Consider the following 20,712-nt stretch of genomic DNA (forward strand, 5'->3'; position numbering starts at 1 on the left):
TGTTCTTCCGGATTCTTCCTCTTGACAGGCATCTTGTTGACTGATTGCTGTCGAGTTGAGGAATGTGGGGATTGGCAATGGGCTCGTCGTTATGAACGTGCGTGATCGTCTCTGACTTATGTGAAACAATGCGAGAAGAAGAAGCGTGAACTATGCGCAACCATGCTACACACAGTTCCTGATCAAAGGGACCCAATGTGTAACACTGTGTGTCAGTGCGCGCAGTGTTGGAAACTGACAAGCTTTGATACGCACTGCTCGCTGTGTTTGCGAGTAGGTTGCACAATGTTCACGATTACTTCAAGCAAATGGCACGAGTATGCGAGCCAGCAATTTTGAACATTTCCAAAGTTTCCTTGCGCACTTAGCGGCAGCCCCAAACAGGTTATGCGCACTTTACACCAGTTTACGCAGGGTTCACTCACTGGGACGCAAAATTGCGTACCAGTTGGGAAAAAGTGCAAGTGTCAAGGTGGCTTTTGGCGTTTGTCCCAGCGGCTCATTTCAGACCAGTTTTCCGTCAGTTGAAGATGAGGGCGTCATCACAGAAACTTGTTGATCACTGTGACTGCATGGATGAGTCACTCCATCTTCACAGTAGTCAGCTGGTGTGTACTCAACCAGTCATTCAACCAACAACAATGCTGAAGGTATGTATAATTAGTCATTAAATCCAAAAAATAATGTCTAAATGGCAAAATCGATACAACAATACATAATATTTTACAAAATGTTTTTAAGTTTTAAGTTGCAGACATAACTGAGCGTCATTTTGACCTATTTTGCTCTTATGCTTTCAGTTATCAACTGATGTGTGCTTGGTAACATGTACCTCCCTTCAAACACTTTGCAGTGAAACTCAGATGTGCTCGTTGCTTGACTGGCATGAACACCTATATGTTTTAAAAGCCTCTGACAATTGTTAAACCCTTACGTTAATCTTAGCGCATGTTACCTTGCAGCATTGCGTAAATGTGCCTATTATATATTATTATCTGAGCTAGCATAGTGGAATAATATTCTCGTGGCATGAATCATGCTGACACCCATACTGTCCACAAGCTCCATTATTGGCGGATACGAGTGGCATGAACTTTTCATACACAGTTGGGATACGAGGACATGACTTCCCCTCACGTTATAGTCATGAAAGATGACGCACAATCATCCACGCCATTGAGCAGGGATAACGTGCGACGTGAACTATTACAAGATGACCTGGCACCCATCTGGAAACGATATTTCAGTCACCGGCATCATGAGCGTTGACGTACGCAGTCAAGATTTGAGGACATGCATGAACTAGGTCAGATGGCCTGACCACCTCTGTATTGCCAATGATTGTGGGAAATAATTGAGAAGATTTACTTAACACGCATCTTTATGGTTAAATGATATTTCTCACCAGTGTCTTTTCGTTGCAAGACGCGGTGAGGTGTCCTAATGGTTAAAGTATCCTCATTGATAAAATGTTCCACACCCACTATGCCATTGTTTGTCCTTACAGATGGGTTGTCTTCTCTCAAAGCAGCAACTGGTGTGAATTATTGCACACATTATCAGCACATAAAGCCAATCCTCCTTCGCTGTTATCAATCTAGTTGTATATATCAAAAGAAGCATAGTTGTATTCAGCGTGTTAAAGACAACAGACTTGGCAGGTTAGGTAGTGCATTGGTTTATTCATATGATTTACCTTGCCATTTGGACTCAAGGGTCAGTCGAGACTTCAAGACCCATCATTCTCTGGTGTTAACATCCTTATGTCATAAATGTGTGGCACCCGTGGCGAGCCACCTCCTCATGGTGGGTGCTGGGTAACGCCAAGGGTGCTGGGTAAGAGCTCGCCAACACCCCCGTTGTGGACCCGGGGGAATATTTGGTTCACCAACCCGTTTGCCGTGGGTTGCGGCCCTGTGTCGGTGGAGGACGGGAGTCTGGGGGTTGAGAGCACTGGGGACCTGTGACCGCGTTCCCTTTGCTCAACACACCCCTTCGAGCCTTACTTCACCTAGACGGGTGGTTGAATGGGCCCGGTTCAACCAATCGGCTGGTCACGCCAAGCCCTGAGTGTTACATTTTGTAATGTAAAAATTTGAAAATTTTATCCATGTAAGTCTTGGCAATTTTTTCGACCCTCATAATTTCAAATATACACCTTCATGTTTTTGCCTAGAGTCCAATGCCCAGAAGGCGGTGGCTCATGGGCCAATCTGGTGGAATGATTAAACTTTAATTTTTCTGCTGGAGTATATCATCCGGGTATCCTTGGTGCTGCAAGCTGGAGATCCGCTTGTTTTTAGCATTGTCCTCATGATAGTCCGTGGTGGGTGGGGAGCTCGGATGATGAACCAATAAATACTAACCATGGAATACCAAACCCCTACCAAAAAGACAAAACGTCCACTTGACATTGATCTTGATGATACTGAACACAGATCTACTAAAGCATTTGACTACTGGCCACGCTTTATCGTAATTGAGACGCTGGATAAGACACCACTGAAATTGAATCCTTTTGCGGTATCCAAGGGAATACAAGGAATTGCGGGTGAAGTCAAAAACATCAGACGCTTGCGTTCAGGTGCTTTGTTGAATGCAGTAAGCGGCAGCAAGCCACGAACCTGAAGGCGATTGACTCGTTTGTGAACATTCCTGTGTTGGTCTCAGCACACAGAACTTTGAACACCAGTAAAGGAATAGTGCGAGACCGTGATCCCTTATTTGCTGCTATGACAGAATTTGATATCGTGTCAGAGATGAAGGAGTCACTTTTGTTAAGCGATTCAAAAGTCGTAGAAATAATGAAACCCTTGAGACAAACACATACCTGTTTTCCTTTTCGTGTCCAATAGCTCCAAAATCAATAAAGGCTGGCTACTGTAACATCAATGTTGATACTTACATTCCTAATCCTTTAAGATGCTTTAAATGCCAAAGATATGGCCATGGTGTCAATACATGTAAACCATCTGTTACATGTGCTCACTGTAGCGAAAAAACTCACACGACGGAAGACTGCAACAGCACTTTCAAAAAATGTACTAATTGTGAAGGAAATCACTCATCCTTCTCAAAAGAGTGTCCCATTTGGAAACAGCAAATGGAAATCAACAAAATAAAATTTACACAAGACATTTGTTTTGCTGGAGCCAAAAAACAAGTGAAAAAATCTTAAACTTACGCTTCTGTATCTCGATCAACGTCTGATACAGCCAAAATAACCAAAATGTCTATGAGCTGTCAAACCAACTGGACATGGATAAATACTGCTTCGCTTCAGATTCTGTCACCTGAAATATCCACTCAGACTGCGGAAGTACTTCCAGACTCACCCCGTATTCAGGATGCATCTATATCTAAGGCATCTAAACCCCACTCACAATCTAAATCTGATTCTCAAACAAATGTGAAAGACATTACAAAACAACCGGTGAAATCATGAAATGTATCTTCATCACAAAAATGTCAAAGTGGCAGAGCTTCGAAAGGTTCAACAAACAAAATCCAGCTGTTTAACAAATTTGGATCGTTGGAGGACATGGATGTGTCCGAAAATATCCCCCACAGGGCACATAGCTTGTCGCCATCTAGAAAGGCAAGGGGTAGATCCCCAATAAATCCCCTGAAAAGATAGTTTATTCCAATACTATTGTACAGTGGAACTGCAGAGGATTAGGACTAATTTGCATGAATTACAGCTAATAGTCCAAGACTTTACACCTTCAGCGTTATGCCTCCAAGAGATAGACAGATACATTTGACCTTCGTCATTTTAATGCATATCATTGTTATTCACCTCCGGGTGATAGAGCCACTGGCGGATCATCCATTCTAATCAAACAAAACGTTATTCAAAGCCCTGTTCCACTTATTACTAATATGCAGGCTGTTGCTGTAAGAATTACTTTACATGTAGCGTTTACGCTATGCTCTCTCTATATTTCCTCTATATTTCGCCGTCTTCAACGTTTGCGAAAATTGATCTTCAAGCTCTATATGACCAACTCCCGAAGCCCTGTATTATAATGGGAGATTTAAATGGACACAACCCACTCTGGGGTAATGTATCTACAAACACTAAAGATAAGTTGTTGGGGGACTTAAACCTGAACGTTTTGTTGACGTTCCTGATGCTATTAAATGCTTTTCTGATCACCTGAACTCCATAGCAGATGAGTGTATACCAAATTCCTCTGCAGTTCCACACATAAGAAAACCATGGTTCAACGATGAGTGCAAACAAGCTAGGAAGGCAAGGAAAAAGGCAGAACATTATTTCCGTCGCCATCCCATGGTGCATAATTTCAATAAATTTAAAATTTTAAATGCTAAAGCACGGCGTACTTTTAAACGGAACAAACGCCAATCTTGGCAAAATTATGTATTTAAAATAAATTCTCGGACACCTATGTCCAAGGTATGGAACATGGTCCAGAAAATCAAAGGTAAAGGTACTAAATCTAGTGTCCATCATCTTAAACATGGAGATCAATTGCTTACTGATAAATCAGATATTGCTAATAAACTGGGTGAAACCCTTGCTAAACACTCTTCCTCTTCAAATTATGTACCAAAATTCCAGCAATATCAAAAACAACAAGAAAAGAAAACTATTAGTTTCAACTCACATAATGGGGAAGACTATAATGAAACTTTTTCTATTCATGAGCTCCATACTGCTCTGGATCAAGCTCATGATACTGCTACAGGAGCTGATAACATACATCTATCACTTAGTGTGTTTAGAATCATTTGTTAAAAACGCGCTGATTAATAAACAACACGCTGTGTCTATCTTTTTTGATCTTGAGAAAGCATATGACACAACCTGGAAATATGGCATTTTAAGATCATTACAATCAGGATCAGGGTGTTCCACAAGGCAGTATTTTGTCAGTCACTCTTTTTAGCATCAAGATCAAGAGTCTATCTAAAGGTTTAAACGATTTAATAGATGGATCTTTATTTGTGGATGATTTTAATATTTCTTGTCGTGGTAAAAATATGCATACTATTGAACGGTAACTGCAGCTTTGTTTAAACAATATAGATAAATGGTGTCTTGAAAACGGCTTCAAATTTTCTAAATCAAAAGCCAATTGTATACACTTCTGTCGTCAATACAAACCCCATAAAGACCCAGAACTATATCTCAGTGGTACTCCTATCGATGTGGTCAAGGAGGCCAAGTTCTTGGGACTTATTTTCGACTCACATTTGACCTTTTTGCCGCATATTAAATCCCTTAAAGCCAAATGCCTGAAGGCACTCGATTTATTAAAGGTTGTTTCAAATTCAAAGTGGGGAGGGGATCAAAGTACCCTCCTTCACTTATATAGATCACTGGTGCGATCTAAACTTGATTACGGCTCCATCGTATATGGTGGAGCCTGCAAAAGCAATCTTAAACTTCTTGATCCTGTACATCACCTAGGTTTAAGACTTTGTCTTGGGTCCTTCAGAACCTCACCTGTTGACAGTCTTTATGTTGAGGCCGATGAACCATCTCTTGCACAACGCCGTATCAAGTTATCTCTACAATATATCAAACTATACTCTAACGAATCTAACCCTGCATATAACTGTGTCTTCAATCCTCTTTATGAGGATTTGTATAGCAAAAAGTCTTCTCTTGTTCCACCTCTTGGGCTCAGAATAAAGCCGTTTATTGCTGCTGCTGGTATTGAGCTGGACAATATAGCTCCCTCCCGTCTTCTTTCCTCTCCCCCTTGGCAGCTGGTTAGGCCACAGGTTGACTTAACATTAACTACATTTAAAAAATCAGAAACCAATGAATTACAGTATAAACAAGAATATAATCAATAAAACATACATATAACAGTTATAAATCCTTATTTACAGATGGGTCCAAGGACGGTGGCGCAGTTGCTTGTGCCACTGTCATTGGATCCAGAACAATATCTTCTAGATTACCAGACAATATTTCTATTTTTACAGCAGAAGCTAATGCCATACTAACAGCTCTTAAATATATTCAGAGACACCCTAAACGTAAACAATATGTAATATATTCCGACTCTCTTTCTTGCCTTCAGGCTATCAAAAATATTTCTTGTAAACATCCACTTTTAATTGAAATTATTGAACTGTATAATAATCTTGCTACTGGCCAATACGACATCGTCTTTTGTTGGTTACCCAGTGATGTAGGTATTTCTGGGAATGTAATGGCTGATCTTGCTGCAAAAGCAGCACTCAACAAATCTGTGACACCACTTCTTCTTCCATACTCTGATTACAAAGCAAGCATTAGAACCTACATCCGTGACCTGATGCAGAAGAAGTGGGACACCCAAGTAGGTATAAATAAATTGCATGAAGTAAAACCGTATATTGGTGATATCCTCTTGGGTTGTCAGTCCAGATTTGAAGAGTTTATGTTAAGACGATGTCGTATTGGCCATACTAGATATACTCATTCATACCTATTGAAAGGTGAGGATCCTCCGTTTTGCATCCCTTGTGATGAGAGAACGACGGTCAAGCATATCCTGCTTGACTGTGTTGAATTCTCCATCATAAGGGACAAATATTTCAATGTAAAAACAATTAAGGACCTTTTTAACACCGTAAGTTCTCATTTAATTCTTGACTTTTTAAAAGAAATTGATTTCATTACTGAATTTTGATTATTATGTTCTGTAGAAAGCTGCATTTTAATTCATCGTAGTTTAGATCAGTAACTTGAATTGTTAGTGGCTGTACCCTCAAAGGGGGTTGAAGTACCGTAAAATTATTGTCCTCCTGAGAGGTTACGTAAGTCCCTACACATTTCCTGTACGTTTAAACTTCCACTGTTTTAATCGTAGTATATGTGTATTTTTAATATTTGGCTAGATAGGACTAAATTGCTAACAGCTGAGGGGATGATGTAAATCCAACTAGGGTCCATGCAGGTAGCAAACGTACTGTAAGTCCCCATTGTCCCTAGTATGGTGATCTACCTTCAGTTGTTGGCAATCTATAGCCGGATTTTATGTTGTATTGTCCGAATAGTGATATTAGTTTTATCTTTCCACGCTAGTTTTAATTTAAATTGTGATATTCTAGTTGTTTTACTGTCCTTCGCCGACAGATTTTATAATATACATATAATCCTTTTCTTTGTTAAATGTTCTCGTCATAATATGGCTGAGATATTGCCGATGTGACGTTAAATATTAACTCACTCACTCACTCATAAATGTGTGTCTATCTCGTCAGCATCCCGAGAATCTCCGCTGTCAAACTACCACTGAAAACAAAGAAGCATGGAAACGTGTCCTGTTAAGTTCAGTTTCGATATCCTCCTTTGGCTTCGTCTGTTCTTCATCCTCCACATTGTTGCTATATCAACTTTCAGTAACTCCTTCTTACAAACTCTTACGATTCTTTTCAGTGGTGGCTTCTCTTTCATTTTGAGGAGGATGTTGTTAGTTGGCCAGAGACACATAGAGACTGAAGAGGCTGACAGTCAGGGAGTTCTCGGGCAGAGAATCCCTGATGATGAACAGAAACAGCTGGAAGCTGAGCAGGATAGACACGGCCATGCTGGTCTTCTCTCCACTTTGTGAAGACATAGGAAGACGAAGTTGTTGAGGATATGGAGGACAACGGGAAGCAGGGCGGTGAAGATGTAGAACAGGGAACGTCTCTTCAAATTCATGGATATAATGAATCTCGTTTTTGTATTACGGATTGTTTCGTTGATTCTTTCCGTTGAGATTTGAAACTCACTATTCTCTTCAAATTCTTTCATACAAATGTATGGTTCACTTGAGATATGTATTCGATTGTATTCACCAAACCAGCCACCGACTTCAATTTCACAAGTCTGGGTATCGAAGGGACACTTGTAAATGTTTATAGGACACTTTGTTTCTATTATTCCCGTAAAAAGTCATCGAAACCACCAGAGAACCTCCATTTTTCAGTACTAACCCTAACCCTAGCTCTTCTCTTTTGATACTATTTGCCATAGTCAGGTTTCCAGAATTTGTTCGAGAATACGTTTCTCCGAGCTCAACGAAGCATTCCAAACAACACGAGGGTCATACCATGAGAAGATCATCCACATACTGTTGCTGAGAAACTGCTTTTTATTGTCCAATTCTTGCACAGATGCCAGTCCTGTTGTGAAGGTAACTTTAACGACATTGCTTGGTTTGTGATGGACTTCGTAGCCTATTAAGATGGCGTCAATGACTTCTCCGTCAGATACTGAACATGTGCTCCACGGGGCAAAATGCAGTATGCATGTCAAAATAATAACGTTCCTTGTATTCATCATATTCTCAGACGTATGTGTCAGTCCTGGGGTTTCTTGTGAATGACATGACACAAAGTATATTGAGTTTGATTCCACCAAATTCTAAATGCCTTTGAAACAACTGACATGTCTTTGGGTTCGTCAGTGTATTTAAAACTCATGATTGTTTGTTTCCATGGAGATGACATTAAACACATGTCATATGTTTTAACTTTCTGTACAATAACATTATTGAGCTGGGTGCACTGTACATGTAAACCATGGTAAACCATTTAGGACCTTAAATATATATATTTTGTATTGTCTAAACATTAGGAGTACAGGATTAGTTCACATGGATTAATAAGATTACTTCACTCTCGGTGAACAAAAGCATCAACTGTTAGGCGTTACTGGAATGGTTGGAATATTCCTGAGTGAAGTGTTGAACAACAAACCAACCAACCTTCCTGCTGAACGGGTTGATAACATTACTGAAAGGATTAGTGCTTGAGTTAAGTTTAGCGCCGCACTCAATTTCGTTTTACATGAACGTTCCAGACAATCGAGCCAGTCTTCGTAATGGGAATACAATGACCACTTTTCACAACAAGCATGGGTTACTGAAGACCTAAGAATAATGTGATCACAGTCACAGTGAATAATGATCACGTTTGCAGCGTGCAACCCCCTTTCTCCCCCCGCCCCCACACACAGACAGACGCACAGACACACAGACTCACATACAGACACACATACAGACACGCACGCACGCACGCACGCACGCGCGATTTACAGTCCATTTCTGATGTCAAATTCCGTGACATTGCTGGTATATTTTTAAAACGGGATACAAATAAACTCTTTCACTCATTTGCCATCACAGAATAGTAAGGTAACTAGTCTCTCACAGACTTTGTTATATACAACAATTAATCATACAAAAAGATGTCAGTGCACATGAGTGAGGGGGTGTCTTAATACTTTAGAAAAGAGTATATTATAATCAAAGGGTATAACGTACCAGTAGCTAAATGTAGAGCACCAGAAATGGGTTCCACACATTGTACACATGTAGGGAATGGAACAGGGTCTTCGGCGTGTCAACCCATGGTTGCAACAAAAGGCGACTATGCCTGTCGTAAAGGGCGACTAACGGGATCGGGTGGTCAAACTCGATCACTTCCTTGACACATGTCACCGGTTTCCATTTGCGCAGATCGATGCTCATGTTGCTGGTCACTTGATTGTTTGGTCTAGAGTCGACTACTTACAGGCGGCCGCCATATAGCTGGAATATTGCTGTATGCGACGTAAAACTCACTCACTCACTCTCTAAATTTAGATACCAAACTGGCTACGATGGGTGTAAGCGGTACCATTTCTACCTTCCGAACTTGAGGTAATTTGGCTGTGATTTGGAAATGTTTCGATCCTATTGAATAAATGCAGACTCACCTAAGGTTGCTAATTCATTGGAACTGAAATTTCCAGTTCCGGCGTTCTTTAAATAATCGAGTCTGGACCAGGCGCATGAACTATGATCGGATTGTGAGGCATGAGGACCAAACCATGGGTTCTGTGCATGAGAGCAGATTGAGTAATTCAAGACCCTTAAAGGTTTTAAGTCTCACTCAAGCAGTCTGTACATATTGATACCCGTGAAAATCCGGATTAGAATCGACCTTCAGTACCCTATGCTTGTCGTAAGAGACGACTAACGGGATCGGGTGGTGAAGCTCGCTGTCTTGGTTGACATGGCATGGAATCGTACGTTGATCGATGCTCTAGCTATGTTGTCGATGCGATGTACAATCTAAACTTTCACATACAAACATGAATTTTACTACATTCACTGTCACTTTGAAACATGCGCTGCTGAAGGCCCTCTCCTTCGTGAGCACTTTATACGTAAACCATAAATAGTCTTGTCATATGAATGCATTTAAGAAATGAATAAATCAAATGAACTGCATAATGGTATAATGGCAGATTGACTGACTCAGTGCTTGTCTCAGACGCTTATGAAATATTAAACTGCTAGATGGGATTGATTGCAAAAAACTGGACTCTAATAGTTTGCTAACATTTCCAATATATTTGTATAACAAGAACATCCGGATCTCATTTCTGATTATCGCTGTGCACTATATTTACCTAACAATGTTAAACCTGCAGTTGAGGTCTTAGCAAATATACCAAATACTATTATTTTTTTTTCAAAATCCAGATTGTACGTGTAACAGTACACGTGCCCTGCATGCTTAATCGATGCATACCATATTTAACGCAATTTTCAGAGAACAATCAGTCCTTATGTTGTAAAGAAACAGATTACATTGGGCAGTAAAGACAAAATGGCGCTGGCATGACCTGCCCAACCCTATAGCAACTACTCGCAGTCTTTGTTGCTTGAGGCCACAACAGTCCTCCCGCCATAGGTCATGGCAAGTGGCAAGCAAATCTTGACTTCAGAGTTTAGGTGACTTTGTTAACGAAAACATTGGCAAAACCTGCAGAATGTTGGTCGCCTGGTTACCAGTTACCAGTGTGCTAACACATTCATTGATTTGGCTACAAGCCAAATTAATTTATATATGTTCTGTAAGCACCGAGGCGCCTAATGCATGTGAGGGACTTCGATTTGCAAGCTTGAACGTTTGTTGTTTATTGCCGCTGAATATTACAGATACAAGGTGGCGGTTTTATAGTAATCAGGTTTAAACTACACAATCCAGTGATCGACAGCATGAACATTGAATTATGCAGCTGAGATACGATGACATGTGTCAGCCATCTCAGCGAGCTTGACCACCAAATCCCGACAGTCGCTTTTCACAGCAAGCGTGGGTTACTGACAACCAATTCTAACCCTGATTGTCACGGGTCTCGATCAGGTATTCTTTAAGTTTACTTTCATTCTGTGAAAACACGAACAAGTGTAGCGTTTCCAGAACCTCCAGGTTTCCTGTTAATCTGCTGACATTAATCGAATGGTCACCATCGAACTTCCAAAATTGAACAGTTGATGAGTGTGTACCAAATTAGTCTACAAGTCCACATATACTGAACCCATGGTTTAATGTAGATTGTGAAGATACTAGATGCAATGAAAAACAATAGTACCATCCACCATCACCCAACATGGTTCATAATTTATATCAATTTAAACACTAAATGAGTAGGAATTCTCCTTAAACGAAACAAAACGAGGGACTCTACAGAACTGTTTAATAATGACTCTCAGCTTGAAAATCTCCTTGGTCCCAAGTTTGGTGCCCCACCCTAAGTTGTTGTCTATCATCTTAATGTTGTGATATTGCAGTTGTAATGAGTATTTATATAATTATATGGCTCTCATAGTCACCATATGACTGACAAACTGCCGATGTTACTCACTTGCTAAAGATTAAGTTAGTATGGAATATGGTGCAAAGGATAGAAGGTAAAAGATAATCCAATATGGTGCTCATACAATGGTGACTGACCTTATAACGGTAAATCTGACAAATAGCTCTACAAACAAAACTTCAAAAAAAACTCCAAAAAAGCCAAAAATACAAACACGCACACACAAAAAACCCCAGAACCCCCCCCCCCCCAAAAAAAAAACAACAAAAAACAAAAAAAAAACCAAACACACACCCCGTGTGTGGTACCTTGGATGCTTGGGTGAGTAGATATCGAGAACAATATATTGTGCTCAATCATTTTTTAACACCCGTTTTGTTTGCATAAGATAGAAGTGGAGATAACTCTCATATTTCACAGGTCACCACATCCACTAATAATTAAACACGGTCACAGTACAACAGCCCTCAATCATTGCTATTGTATGAGTATTGCTATTATTGAATATTGCTAGAAGCACAATTCCTCATTCACTTACTCTTGCCTCAATAAGCGACCAATGTTATTTTACTAGGCAAATTTCTAAGAAACAAGATAGGTTACTCACGACTGAGTTTGAAAGTTGGTACCATAAATGTTTTGGGTATATACCTCACATTGTTCTTATGTCATAAAGCGACGGGAGTGCATATTTCCTCTCATTGCTCTTTTCATAACATGGATGTTTTCTTCCACATCAATAACTTCTATGTTACAGAAACACTTCTAGTGTATGTATTTATAATATAGATACAACTGTACAATCGACTCTGCTTTGGGCAGAGATTCCTATCAGTGTGGAAAGGGTTTTGTCACTTGTCTATTGTGGGAAAACCGGCTTGGTTTGATATTTATCTTCCAACTGCAGAATGGTACTGAACTATGAAATTAAACTGAACCTAGAGGATTTAATGTTTACGTATATATGAGGTACAGTCCGGCATGATCTTTCTCCAGAGAGTAATACAAATGTCATGTGTCTGTCCAATAAGTAGTTTGATCTAGCTTGTAAAGGTAAAGGTGTCTGTAAAGACCACCGATAGATACTTCCTGTGTTGATGCATCCACGATGCATCATGTCAAGGACACGTGAAAGATTATTGAACGTTTTGATGGATTGTGAAGCTCTTGTATAGTCTTACCGATCCGTCTCTCCTGTTTCAATAATACTATGGATATAGTATTTACGGTACCTACTTGAATGATGCCTTAGATTGGCAAACATAAACCAAGCACAATAATGTTATTAAACGGAACGTCATCTCAACAGACACAAACAAAACATGATATCTTACAAATAACTCAGAACCAGGAAACCTGTCATTCAGTAGAAACTCGTGGGCTTGAGCATACGCCTGAGAATATGATGAGCGTCAGGAACGTTATTATTTTGACATGCATACTGCATGTTGCCGCATGGAGCACATGTTTAATGTCTGATGGTGAAGTCACTGGCGTCTTCTTAAAAGGCTACAAAGTCCATCACAAGCCAAGCAATGTTTTTAACATAAGCTTTAAAGCACGGTTGTTTTCTGTTCAAGAACTGGATGATAAAAAGCAGTTTCACAACAGCAGTATGTGGATGATCTTCTTGTGGTATGACCATCGTGTTGTTTGGAATGCTTCGCTGAGCTCAGAGGAAAGTATTCTTGTGGCCTGAAGAGATCATTGCAAATAGTGTCAAGGGACTAGATCTACTGCATAAAAGAAGTTCTCTGGAGGTCAGCTGTCAGGGAAATATCCAATGGCTCCTGACGGGAGCAGTAGAAACAAAGTGTCCCATAAACATTAACAAGTTTCCCTTCGATACCAAGACGTGTGAAATTGAAATTGGTGGATGGTTTGGTGAATGCAATCGAATACATATCTCAAGTGAACCAGACATACATATGAAAGATTTGGAAGGGAACAGTGAGTTTGAAATCTCCACAGAAAGAATCACGGAATCACTCCCTAGGAAAAGACGATTCTTTATAACCATCAACTTGAAGAAACGTCCTCTGTTCTACGTCTTCACCATCCTGTTTCCCGTGGTCCTTCTCCACTTCCTCAACAGTTTCGTATTCCTCCTGCCTTCACAGAGTGGAGAGAAGACCAGCATGGCCGTGTCTATCCTGTTCAGCTTCCAGCTGTTTCTGTCCATCATTAGGGTCTCCCTGCCCGAGAACTCCCTCACTGTCCGCCTCTTTAGCCTCTATGTGTGCCTGGCCAACTTCATCAGTGTCGTCATCGTCGTTGTCAACATCATACTCCTCAAAATGAAAGAGAAGCCACCTCAAAAATGGATCGTAAGAATGTGTAAGATGACATTACATAACGTTGATATTGGTGGCAGCAATTTGGAGGATAAAAAGCAGACGAAGCCAAAGTGGGAGGATATTGAAACTGAATTTAGCAGCACCTGTTTTGCATGCTTCTTTGTGTTCAGTGGTGGTCTAACATGGGATGCTGACGGGATGAAGGGGTGCAAATATTAGCCTATAGTGTCAACTGTCTTTTCAGAATGACTAAGCTGACGGTCCTGATGTCTCGACTGACCCTTCATTTAAAACGGCAAGGAAAATTAATACAAGACACTATTATGGATGACAACTTCTTTAATTCTTTTAACACGACGTTTCAAGGCTATTTCTTGCTCCTTCGTCAGGTGGATGAAGGAAAATTATATGAATAGATTTATATGTCAATGCATTTCAAACTTAGAACACGATTTTGTATTTTAGTTATATAAAGATACAATGGAAATGGTGAAGGAGGATTAATTTTATATGCTTATAGTGTTTGATATATGTAACAAAAAATTCTGCTTAGAAAGAAGACAACGTATTATGTGACTTTCACATTAATAAGATTTCTTTTTATAGAGGTCGGGGTAAAACATCTCCAAGAGCACCGATTGTGTTCCCATCCTTTCGGGTCTGTCTCTTTTTGCATGTGAATCGTAATTTCTGGTCGGGTTGGCAAGATCAAAACAAGTTGTTAAGCCGACGTAATTAACAGTTGACGTGCCACAGAGATCAGTATTGGGATCCGTCTTATTCGTGGTCTATGTTAATGATATTGCTGAGAACTTAGATTGTGTAACAAGACTTTTTGCTGACGACACCTCGCTTGGAAAATCATCAGAAAGTGCTAAAGAAATTGAAACTTATCTGAATGCCAATTTAAACATATTCCACGACTGATGAAACTGAACAATTGTTATTATTTTTTGACGGGAGTGAGAGAGTGAGTGAGTTAGTATTTAACGTCACATCGGCAGTATTGCAGCCATATCGTGACGAGAACGATGAATTATAAAAATACAAATGAATTACTAGCACGGACATTGTAAAACCCTGTCAACGAAGGACAGTAAAACTGACTAGAATATCACAGAATAGAATATAAAACTAGTGAATAGACCTAAAACAATGTATCTATAGAAGACAGTACAATATAAAAATGAGCTATAGCTTGCCAACAACTGAAGGTAGATCACCATACTAAGGACCATGGGAACTTACAGTACATTTGCTTCCTGCATGGACCCTAGCTGGATTTACATCATCCCCTCAGCTGCTAGCAATTTAGACAAATCTAGCCATAAAGTAAAAACACACTTATTCTACGATTAAAAAGCTTGAAAACTGAAATTTACGTCAAATGTTTTTGACTTACGTACCCTCTCAGGGGCACAATTATTTTACGGTACTTCAACCCCCTTTGAGGGTACAGCCACTAACGATTTGAGTTACTAATTTAATCTTCCAATTTTAAAATATTTATCTATTTACAGTTCGGTTAACAAATTTAATTCCTTTAAAAATGCAATAATTAAATGATGAATAACACTGTTAAAAAGATCCTTCATAGTATGTGAATAAAATACTGATCCCTTGTGATGGAATACTCAACACAGTCAAGCAAGATATGCTTAACTGTGATTCTTTCATCACAAGGGATGCAGAACGGAGGATCCTCACCTTTCAAAAGGTATTCATGTGTATATCTGGTGTGGCCAATACGACATCGCCGCATGATGACCTCTTCAAATCTGGACTGACAACCCAAGTAGGTGTAACCAATATAGGGTTTTATTGCATGTAATTTATTTATGCCCACTTGGGTGTCCCACTTCTTCTGCATCAGATCATGGATGTAAGTTCTAATGCTGGCTTTATAATCAGAGTATGGAATAAGAAGTGGTGTCACAGATTTGTTGAGTGCTGCCTTGGCAGCAAGATCGGCCATTGCGTTACCGGATATACCTACGTGGCTGGGTAACCAACAAAAGACGATGTCGTATTGGCCAGTGGCAAGATTATTATACAGTTCAATAATTTCTATTAAAAGTGGATGTTTACAAGAGATATTTTTAATAGCCTGAAGGCAAGAAAGAGAGTCGGAAAAGATTATTTATTGTTTACGTTTAGGGTGTCTTTGAATATATTTGAGAGCTGTTGATATGGCGTTAGCTTCTGCAGTAAAAATAGAACTGTTATCGGGTAATCGAGAAGATATTGTTCTGGATCCAATGACAGTGGCACAAGCAACTGCGCCACCGTCCTTGGACCCATCTGTAAATAAGGATTTATAATTGCTATATTTATGTTTCAATTGATTATATTCTTGTTTACACTGTAATTCATTCGTTTCTGATTTTTTAAAAGTCGTTAATGTTAGGTCAACTTGTGGCCTAACCAACTGCCAAGGAGGAGAAGAAAGAAGACGGGAAGGAGCTATGTTTTCCAGCTCAATGCTGGCAGCAGAAATAAGTGGTTTTATTCTTAAAGCAAGAGGCGGAACAAGAGAAGATTTCTTTTTGTATAAATCCTCATACAGGGGATTGAAAACACAGTTATATGCAGGGTTGGACTCATTTGAATATAGTTTTGTTACATACTGTAAAGCTAATTTTATACGTCGCTGCTCAAGAGATGGTTCATCAGCCTCGACATACAGGCTGTCAACAGGTGAAGTTCTAAAGGAGCCAAGACAAAGTCTCAGACCTTGATGATGGACTGAATCTAATAGTTTTCAGTTGCTTTTGCAGGCTCCACCATAGACAATGGAGCCATAATCGATTTTCGAACGCACGAGAGATCGATATAGATGGAGAAGGGTAGCTTGATCCCTTCCCCATTTTGAATTTGAAACCACTTTCAACAAGTCAAGTGCTTTCAGGCATTTAGTTTTAAGTGATTTAATATGTGGTAAAAACGTTAAGTGTGAGTCAAAAATGAGACCGAAGAACTTAGCTTCCTTCACAACTTTAATTGGTGTGCCATCTAGAGATAGTTCAGGGTCTTTATGTGGTTTATATTTACGACAAAAATGTACACAGTTAGTTTTCGATTTGGAAAATTTAAAGCCGTTTTCAAGACACCATTTATTAATCTTGTTTAAACACAACTGCAATTGCCGTTCAATAGTATGCATATTTCTACCACGACAAGAAATATTAAAATCATCCACAAATAACGATCCATAAATTGAATCGTTTAAAACTTTTGATAAACTGTTTATCTTTATACTAAAAAGTGTGACTGACAAAATACTGCCTTGTGGAACACCCTGATCCTGATTGTAATGATCAGACAGGGTAGAACCCACTCGGACTTGAAATTGTCTGCTATTTAAAAATTTGCCTATGAATTCAGGCAAACGACCTCGCAAACCGAAATCATGTAAATCTCTCAGAATGCCATACTTCCAGGTTGTGTCATATGCCTTCTCAAGATCAAAAAAGATAGACACAGCATGTTGTTTATTAATCAGCGCGTTTTTCACAAATGATTCTAAACGCACTAAATGATCAACAGTACTTCTGTTTTTACGGAAACCACATTGTATATCTGTGATAAGGTTATTTGTTTCCAAGTACCAAACAAGTCGATTTTTTATCATGCGTTCCATGGTCTTGCAAACACAGCTAGTTAATGAAATCGGACGATAATTGGATGGATCCGTATGATCACGTCCAGGTTTAGGTATGGGTACTACTATAGCATCACGCCATGAAGAAGGAAATTTCCCGGAAGTCCAAATATCATCAAAAATTGACAAGAGCGTCTCTAAACAGGATTCTGGTAAGTGCTTCAAGAGCTGATAATGCATGTTATCAGCTCCAGTAGCAGTGTCATGAGCTTGATCAAGAGCAGTATGGAGTTCATGAATAGAAAAAGTTTCATTATAATCTTCCCCATTATCAGAATTGAAATTAATAGTTTTCTTTTCTTCTTGTTTTTGATATTGCTGAAATTTAGGTGTATAATTCGAAGAGGAAGAGTGTTTAGCGAGAGTTTCACCCAGTTTATTAGCAATATCTAATTTATCAGTAAGCAATTGATCTCCATGTTTAAGATGATGGACAGTAGATTTAGTACCTTTACCTTTGATTTTCTGGATCATGTTCCATACCTTGGACATGGGTGTCCGAGAATTTATTTTGGACACATAATTTTGCCAAGATTGGCGTTTGTTCTGTTTAAAAGTACGCCGTGCTTTAGCATTTAAAATTTTAAATTTATTGAAATTATGCACCATGGGATGGCGACGGAAATAATGTTCTGCCTTTTTCCTTGCCTTCCTAGCTTGTTTGCACTCATCGTTGAACCATGGTTTTCTTATGTGTGGAACTGCAGAGGAATGTGGTATACACTCATCAGCTATGGAGTTCAGTTGATCAGAAAAGCATTTAATAGCATCAGGAACGTCAATGAAACGTTCGGGTTTAAGTTTCTCAGCACACAGTGTTTCATATAAAGCCCAGTTAGCCTTTTTAAAATTTCGCCTTGATGATGGAGGAACATCAGATGGAGTTACAGCTTTTAATATAGTAGGAAAATGGTCACTTTCACAGAGGTCATCGTGGACTGACCATTCGAATTCATTTAGTAGTACTGAATTTGTCAATGACAAGTCAAGAGCAGAATAGGTCCCTGTCCCAGGGTGTAAATATGTGTTGGCACCATCATTATAAATACATAAATCATTGTCAGAACAAAAGTCCTCCAACAATTTCCCTTTAGTGTTTGTTGTTACACTACCCCAGAGTGGGATGTGCCCATTTAAATCTCCCATTATAATACAGGGCTTCGGGAGCTGGTCATATAGAGCTTGAAGATCAGTTCTGGCAAACGTTGAAGACAGCGAAATATACAGCGAGCATAGCGTAAACGCTACATGTAAAGTAAGTCTCACAGCAACAGCCTGCATATTAGTATTTAGTGAAACAGGGCTTTGAATAACGTTTTGTCTGACTAGAACGGATGACCCGCCAGTGGCTCTATCACCCGGAGGTGAAAAAGAATGATATGCATTATAATGACGAAGGTCAAATGTATCTGTTTGTTTTAAATATGTCTCTTGGAGACACATCGCCGAAGGTGTAAAATCCTGGACTAATAGCTGTAATTCATGTAAATTAGTCCTCAATCCTCTACAGTTCCACTGTACAATATTATTGGAGTAAACTATCTTTTGGGGGGATTTATTGGGGATCTACCCCGCACTCTTTTGGAGGGCGACAAGCTATGTGCCCTAGAATGGACGTTTTCAGATACGTCCATGTCTTCAAGTGATCCATATTTATTGAATAATTGAATTTTATTTTCTGGCCCTTTTGGGGCTCTGCCACTGAGTCTTTTTGCAAAATCTGGCTTTTTACTTTTAGTTTTAGTGAGACTTTGTTGAGACTTTGTTGACGATTGTGAAGATGATTCAAGATCGGGTGATGTTTCTGATTGTGTTTGAGATGGACCAGGAAGTGATTCTCCTGTTTGAGTACCTGTAGTGGGTGAGAGAAGGTTGGGATTATCCGTTGTGACCCAAGTTAAGTCTGTCTGACAGCTGACAGATACAGTAACTGTGCTAGATGTTGTTTCAGGAGTTCTTTTCGCAATGGAAGCATAGCTTTCTGTTTGTCCCGAGCTTAGAACTTGTCTTTTTGCATCAGCAAAGCTGATGTTTTGAGTGAACTTTATTGTATTAATTGCCATTTGGTGTTTCCAAACAGGACAGTCCTTAGAGTAAGATGGGTGAGTCCCTGTACAGTTGACACATTTTTTAACAGTACTGTTACAATCTTCTGTTGTGTGGGTCTTTTCACTACAGTGAGCACATACAACAGACAAGGTGCACGAGTTTACTCCATGGCCAAACTTTTGGCATTTGAAGCACCTGAGAGGATTGGGAATGTATGTGTCAACAGTTAGATTGCAGTAGCCTGCCTTGACAGATTTTGGAGCAGAAGGTAAAGAAAAAGAAAACAGATATGTGTTGGTCTTAAAGGTTTCATTGTTTTTACGAGTTGAAAAACGTTTCACATAGAGTACACCCTGATCTCTCATCTCAGACGCGATGTCTAATTCCGACATGTCAGCGAGTAATCGATCATGGTCTCTTACAATTCCTTTACTCGTGTTGAGTGTTTTGTGGGCTGTGATGGTGACGGGAATGCCAACAAATGTTTTGGTGTTCAACAGATTGTTTGATTGCTGCTTTTTGGCACACTCAACCAACAATGCACCAGACCGTAATTTCCTGATAGTCTTTACATCTCCAGCAATACCCTGGATTCCCTTAGACACAGCAAAAGGGTTTAATTTCAATGGAGTGTTATCTTCCGTCTCAATAACTAGAAAACGTGGCCAGTAATCGATTGGTGTGGGCAATCTGAGGTCATTGTCAACAGGATCTACTTCAAGCTGACGTTTGGTTTTCTTCAGAGGAGTTTCATAAGCCATGGTTATTTGTTTTGTATTTCATCATCCGAGCTCCCCACCCACCACGGAGTATCACAAGGACAATGCTAAAAACAAGTGGGTCTCCAACTTGCAGCACCAAGGATACTCAGATGATATACTCCAGCAGATGAATTAAATATAATTAGTCCACCAGATTGGCCCATGAGCCACCGCCTTCTGGGCATAAGACTCTAGGCAAAGATCACAACAACATAATTCAAAATGAGAAAAGTTTTTGATGAACTATAGAGTCAAGACCGAAATTAAACCAAGTCCAAAATTAAATTCGTGCGATGAAATGGATACAAATCATGCACAGGGCTTGGCGTGACCAGCCGATTG

The 20,712-nt window shown here is 39.6% G+C and overlaps 1 protein-coding gene across 1 annotated transcript; it reads left to right on the forward strand.

Annotated features, from left to right (window-relative positions):
• The first annotated feature begins 13,530 nt into the window (after positions 1–13,530).
• LOC137286880 (acetylcholine receptor subunit delta-like) lies at positions 13,531–14,118 on the forward strand. The gene has a single exon (XM_067818894.1). It carries the CDS (start codon positions 13,531–13,533, stop codon positions 14,116–14,118), a length of 588 nt encoding a protein of 195 aa, XP_067674995.1.
• Positions 14,119–20,712: the final 6,594 nt, after the last annotated feature.

Source organism: Haliotis asinina, chromosome 6, assembly GCF_037392515.1.
Source record: "Haliotis asinina isolate JCU_RB_2024 chromosome 6, JCU_Hal_asi_v2, whole genome shotgun sequence".
In the NCBI taxonomy this organism is placed as follows: Eukaryota; Metazoa; Mollusca; class Gastropoda; order Lepetellida; family Haliotidae; genus Haliotis; species Haliotis asinina.